At 33.7% G+C, this 6,459-nt stretch overlaps 1 protein-coding gene across 1 annotated transcript; it reads left to right on the forward strand.

The window, feature by feature from the left end:
- The first annotated feature begins 296 nt into the window (after positions 1–296).
- Positions 297–3,893, forward strand: LOC142338081 (uncharacterized). The gene is made up of 4 exons (XM_075387712.1): positions 297–568; positions 646–772; positions 1,427–1,582; positions 3,849–3,893. Exons 1-4 carry the CDS (start codon positions 297–299, stop codon positions 3,891–3,893), a joined length of 600 nt encoding a protein of 199 aa, XP_075243827.1.
- The last annotated feature ends 2,566 nt before the right edge of the window (positions 3,894–6,459 follow it).

The following is a 6,459-nucleotide window of genomic DNA, read 5'->3' on the forward strand; positions in this document are numbered from 1 at the left end:
GAAACTAAAGAGAAGCGGAAGCGGAACAAAGAGAAAAAAGAATGCGAAACAGAAAGAAATAGACAAAAGAAAGATAGAAAAAAGACTGAACAAGAGAGAAAGGACAGAGAAACGAAAGAAAGAAAAGACAAAGACAAATGAAAAGACAGGAAAGAAAAAGAAAGAAAAGAGAGAGAAAACAAAAAACGCAAGAGAAAAGAAAGGCAGAACAGAAGAACAGAAAAAAGAGGAGAAAGAAAAAAGAAAGACAAACCAAAGACAGAAAAGACAGACAGGAAATACAAAAAGTGTGAGAAATGCAAGAGAGAAAAGCAAGAGATGAACGAAAGAGAGAAAAGAAGAGAACAGACAGACAGAAAAAAAAAGAAAAAAAGCGCATAGAAGGAGAAAAAAAAGAAACAGAAGGGAGAAAAGAAAAACAGAAACGAAAGTCAGAAAAGAAAGCGAGAAAAGAAAGACGGAAGAGAAAAACAAAAGAAAGGGAAAAGAAAGACAAAAGACAGACAGGAAAAACAAAAAAGAGAAAGAAAAGCAAGAGAGAAAAGCAAGAGATAATCAAAAGAAGAGAGTAGACAGACAGATGAAAACGAAAAAAAAATAGAAAGATAAGAAAGAAACAGAAGGGAGAAAAAGACAAAGAATGAGAAAAGTAGGAGAGAAAAGAAAGAGAAAGGAAAGACAGAAAAAAAGGAGAAAAGCAACAGAGATGAAGAACAAAAAACAGATAATTGAAACTAAAGAGAAGCGGAAGAGGAACAAAGAGAAAAAAGAATCAGAAAAGGAGAGACAGATAAAAAACAGAAAAGAAAGAAAGAAAAAGAGAAAAGAAAGATAGAAAAAAAAGACAAGAGAAAAAATAGAAAAGGAAAACAGAAAAGAAAGAAAGCAAGGCCAATGAGAGGGGGAGAAAAGAAAGAGCGAAAGAAGAAGCACAGAATGAAAAAAGAAAAACGAAAGAGAAAAACAAAAAGAAAGACAAAAAAGCAACAGAAAAAAGCACAACAGACAAGAAAGATAAAAGCAAAAAAGAAAAACAGAAAGGAAACAAGATGCGAGCAACTAAAGAGAAGTGGAAGAGGAACAAAGAGAAAAAAAAATGAGAAAAAGAAAAACAGAAACGAAATAGACAAAAGAAAGAGAAAGAAGACTGAAAAAGAGAGAAAAGACTGAGAAACGAAAGAGAAAAAAGACAAACGAAGAAACAGAAAAGACAGACAGGAAATACAGAAGAGAGAAAAACAAAAGAAATAGATAAACGGAAGATACAAAAGAAAGAGGAGGACAGACAGAAGAAAACAGAAAAAATCGAATAGAAAAAGAAAATGAAACAGAAGTGAGAAAAGAGACAGAAACGAAAGACAGAAAAGAAAGCAAGAAAAGAAAGACGGAAGAGAAAAACAAAAAAGCGAAAAGAAAGACACAAAAGACAGACAGGAAACAGAGAAATGAGAATGAAAAGCCAGAAATAATCGAAAGAGAAAACAGAAAGAAGAGAATAGACAGACAGACGAAAACAAAAAAAAATAGAAAAAGAAAAGAAACAAGAGAAAAAGACAGAAAGGAAAAACAAAAAAAGAGAAAAGCAAGAGAGAAAAGAAAGACAGAAAAAAAGCAACAGAGAAACGAACGACAGAAAAGCAAAAGAGAAGAGCAGAAAGGAAAAAAGATACGAGAAACTGAAGACAAGCGGAAGAGGAACAAAGAGAAAAAGAATGAGAAAAAGAAAGACAGATAAAGTGAACAGAAAACAGAAAGAGAGAGAAACAGAAAAAAAAGATAGAAAAAAGACAAAAGAGAGAAAAGACAGAAAAGGAGCACAGAGAAGAAAAGAAAACGAAAGAGGGGGAGAAAAAAAAGAGCGAAGGAGAAAAGAAACAGAAAGAAAAAGAAAAACGAAAGAGAAAAGATACAGAACAAGACAAAAGAAAGAGAAAAGAATTCGCAAAAATCTTTGTTGAGAAATTAAAAACGCTACACAAAATCTTGACCGTGTTGCACTTCTATCTAGGTAATTCAAATTTCTTTATCATTTTTCATCATTTAAATGGAAAATTTTTCATCTTCGATTTCATTTGGGACTTCATTTCATTCAAGGAGTTTTCGTGTGACAAATTTTTCGGCGATGGAATAAATTTTTATAAGCAGGTTTTCAGTCATTGACCTATTTTTGCACAGGCAGGTTTCCGGACTTGGGCAGCTTTTTGGTCAATGACCTATTTTTTCATCCACGGCTAATCATTCATTGACCTTTACGGCATAGGTAGTCTTTCGGTCAAAGACTATTCTGGCAATAGCAAGCATGTATGCAAAACGATGTGGCGCATGGTGTTCAGTGGTTCTCTGTCGACGTTGAATTAATAGATGCTGAACAGCAAGGGATTTAGCCTAGTGGTTTGCGAACGTTTTATACTCTGATCGAACTCAACAGACCCCCGTTCAAATCCACCTCGCAGCGCTCAAAATGCATGCAAAACGCTAGGCTGCATGTTTAAGGGACGCTAAAACATGTGAAGATTAGGAGCTTAAACATGGTGACATAGCATTCGAGTTAGAATTAATATATAGATTTTTGGAACTTTTGATATCTAAATTTTATAAAACTTCTCAATTGGGGATCCTATGATAGGGTTAACAACTGGGATCGAATTACCTAACAAGTCACTTATAAGGCTCCGACGTAACTCCACGAGGACTCAAATAGAGCCTTACAAAAATATCAAGATTGACCTCAAACCAAAATTTAAACACCAATCAACTCAAACACAATTGTGACAAACTGGTAAAAGACCCAAATAAATGAACATCAGTTTCGTTCATGTAAATATTGATCACGCTCCGTATCCTTGCTTATAAATTGATACTTTAAGCGTCTAGCTGAAGCACTCAAGAAATTGAACATTTGGACGGAATCGTACTTCTGCAAATTATTCAGAGGCTTCTAAATTCCGAGGCGGGATCCAATGAAAGTCTTGTTTTCCGCAGTTCAAACTCTCAAAAGCATTAATGAATCTGCCAAATCCTTCTATGGTGGACTTTCTTCGGTTCCAGATTCATCGTGGGAACAAGGGAGGGCCGTTCAGTAGAGTACACTTGCTACATTTTGATCAAAAATACAAACTTCAATTCTTTTTTCAACAGCAAAGCTATCCACAGTGGGTTAGGTGGAAATGGCAGCTTGATTTTTTTAAAACCATTATTAGGTGCAAGTTTAAAACCCACAAAAATTTATCTCGTGCCTGCAATCTCGAGCAATATTCGATAATACAGTAATCGGGAGTGCCATTTTTACTCTTTGAATATAAAACTAATGCCTTCTACGACCAACATTTCTTTGTTTTAGGATGAAATGATAAACTAAAAATAGGCAGTTATTAGCTCATTTTCTAGAGTTCAATTCACATTTCAAATAACTTTAATTGCCAGACAAGGGACTAGGTAAGGTAAGTTCTAATTTCTCTCTTAGTGATTGAGTCTTAAGCCTTATTTTCCTAACAATTATGACGCATTAATATAGGATAAAAAATGGATGAAATAACAGAGTTGTAAAAATGTTTTATTCGCTCCTCAATCATTTCACCCCTATTTTAATCTCAATTCTTGAGACTATTTAAATTGATTTAGACCTAATTATCCTCAATTATAGGAATATCAAAAAACAACAAATAGCAGTGAAACAATACAGGGGTTAAAAGAATAGGGGTGCAAGAATAGGCAACCAATTTAACTTATTTTGTATGCTAGAAGAAACATGGGGTTCATCAAATATGAATTCAAATTATTTCAGGTGGTTAATAGAAGACGACCGTTTATTAATCGCTCAAACTTATCATTCGTAATTCTCTGTTCAGTCTACAAACTCAGTCTCTGTCAAGTTCTGTGCGCTTAGTTCGTAATATACTCAGGTTATGACTCTAGTTAGTGGCCATAGTTGACGTGTTTCTTGTGGAAGTAGGGGATGTAAATGCTTTCGAACCCAATGTAGTAGACTAAGTGAGGAATCAGGAAAAATGCCACCACAACTTTCAACCCAATTTCTCTTTCTGCTTTGTTTGCTCGTTTGAACACATTGCTGTACCCCTCGAGCAGTTCAGCACGGCTGTAGGTAACTACTGGTTTTCCAGGAATTCTGGTCAAAAACACCTTTGCAGATGCTGGCAGGTTAGATTCCGAGCTGGCCTTTCGTGAGATAACGCCGGCTGCTTTGGCTACGTTGCGGGAGATCAGGTTGCGCAACATGGCTGCTCTGAAATTGTGTACAATGCTTTGCAAAGCGTACATTTGGGTAATAAATCGTAAAGATCGTCAATAAATTTTCTTTTTCACGCTAGGAAAATATCAAATATCAACGCTAGTCAGGCAACAGAGAACCACTATTTTTTTTCACAGACAAAAATTAGTTAGCAGGGATACCTTATCGTTACCGAAATTGAAAAGTCAGCATTTTTAGGCACATAAATCATTGTCATCCTATATCAAGCTTGCGACTTTTGATTGGTTGATAAATGTAATGAAGGAAAAATATTGCAAGTAGTAAAAATTCATAATTTTATTTGTTAATACTACCACTTTACTAACCAGTTGGTTCATTCGTAGGAGCATTGGGCTCCAATTCAATGAACAATAAATGCAGCAAAATAATGCAATGAGTAAAATAAAGCTAAAATAGCAAAAAATCCACAAAATACTTGAAAACCCCCTGATTAGAGTAGAAATCCCGTTTGTTGTCCAATACCTTTTCAAAGAAAACAAATGGTATCACCTGAGTCAACAAAAACATTTTAGACAACAAAAACATTTTAGACAACAAAAACATTTTAGACAACAAAAACTTCAAAACTAAAAAAACAGCTTCAAAGACTCACGCGAACAAAAAAAATCACTCGCTCGCTTAGTGGAAATATTTTTACAACATTTTCTGCTCTCTTTCCAAAGTAGGTATGAACAAATAAGCCACTCTCTTTTCTCCGCTCTTCGAATTTGATCACCGAAAAAAATTTTTCAAATTATTAACTTTATTGCTAACAAACTGAATTTCCGGTTTCATTGCTCGCTCACTTATCAAAAAAAAACATTGCCGGAAGAATTCCGGAACCGAACCAAAGATGTCTTCGCCCAAAAGCAGCCTGTCGAATAAATAGTTTCTGATAGCAGTTAGCATCAAAGAAGAGAAAAGACTTTACACATTTTTACAAGTACAAATACAAATGATAAACAATATTTCAAGTAATCGAGACTTAATTAATCACACAAATCCGACAAGCCAAAAGAAGCACAAAAACACCACTAACTTTGAATTAAAGCCAAAAAGTAAGAATTTAAAAATAAAAAATTTTTGTCTAAATTCAAAGAAAAAAAATGTTTCGTACCAAAGAACCTGTATTAAATTTGTAATAGAAACTGCCCACGAGCATTAATAATAATAACAATAATAATAATAATAATAATAATAATAATAAAAATAATAATAATAATATTAATAAAAAAAAAATAATAATAATAATAATAATAATAATAATAATAATAATAATAATAATAATAATAATAATAATAATAAACTTCACTAAACTTGGTTCCACCAAGCTTAGTAAGTCCCTAACGGGGCTTGAATTTGATTTCCCTCAAACACTGTCCATCCATATGGGTATGATTTGTAATTAAAATTCTTCTCAGCGAAATCAAATAGATATTCTTTGACTTCTTTTGAATTTGGGAGGACTTGAATATGGGTTATAGTTGGGAAAATCACGCGCCTGTGACATCGAATTGTTGAAGTTTGTAACTCGGTAGAAAGAATTAGATCGGCAACGCTGGCGTTTTCATTCGTTTGAGAATAAAAATATTTCCTCGTTTGATCGTGTTTTCGGATGTCCATTCCTTATTTGCAAAATTGCTCTGCCTCAAGAAGAAGTTTTCTTGTCAAAATTCTGTTTAAAACTAAGAGATCGAAAAAGACAAATTGATATGTGATCGGAAGTAAATTTATTGATCAAAGACAATCATTGTATTCTTTATCAGTAAAATGACTGTTTGATTGTATCCATTTTAAACTCTTTCTCTGAAGCCTTTCCCTTTGCCTGACGATAGTTTTACTGGCATACCAAACATTTGATCCATAAAACAAGATTGATAATATGTAAGTTCTGACTAGGTTGCATTTGACTGACAATTTTGTTTCACTTGGAATTGTTCTGTTCAGATAAGCAAGCTTCTGATTGGCTTTTTGTAGAACACAACTCAAGTGATGATCCCATGATAAATTTTCTGAAAAATATATGCCTTAGTCTTTGAAGTGTGTTTCCTGTGAGATGGTTCCATTGCCGGGAACGAGCAAAATTTGCTCGTTTTGATTTTTACGTAATGAAAATTGCACGTTTTTGAACTTATTGAAATTGAAGTTTAACCAATTCTCCTTGCTCCAAACAATAGCATTTTCGCAATCTTTATCCGTCTGTATTTTAA

The sequence above is a fragment of the Convolutriloba macropyga genome, chromosome 4 (genome assembly GCF_964194025.1).
Source record: "Convolutriloba macropyga chromosome 4, txConMacr16.3, whole genome shotgun sequence".
Lineage (NCBI taxonomy): Eukaryota > Metazoa > Xenacoelomorpha > Acoela > Convolutidae > Convolutriloba > Convolutriloba macropyga.

What these genes read in the sequence shown, in the direction of transcription:
- LOC142338081 (XM_075387712.1), top strand. Translation starts at nt 297, where the DNA reads ATGCAAGAGAGAAAAGCAAGAGATGAACGAAAGAGAGAAAAGAAGAGA. An exon ending in GGAACAAAGAGAAAAAAGAA is followed by an intron (nt 773 to 1,426) that starts TCAGAAAAGGAG and finishes AAGACACAAAAG; the next exon opens with ACAGACAGGAAACAGAGAAA. An exon ending in AAAAACAAAAAAAGAGAAAA is followed by an intron (nt 1,583 to 3,848) that starts GCAAGAGAGAAA and finishes TTCTCTGTTCAG; the next exon opens with TCTACAAACTCAGTCTCTGT.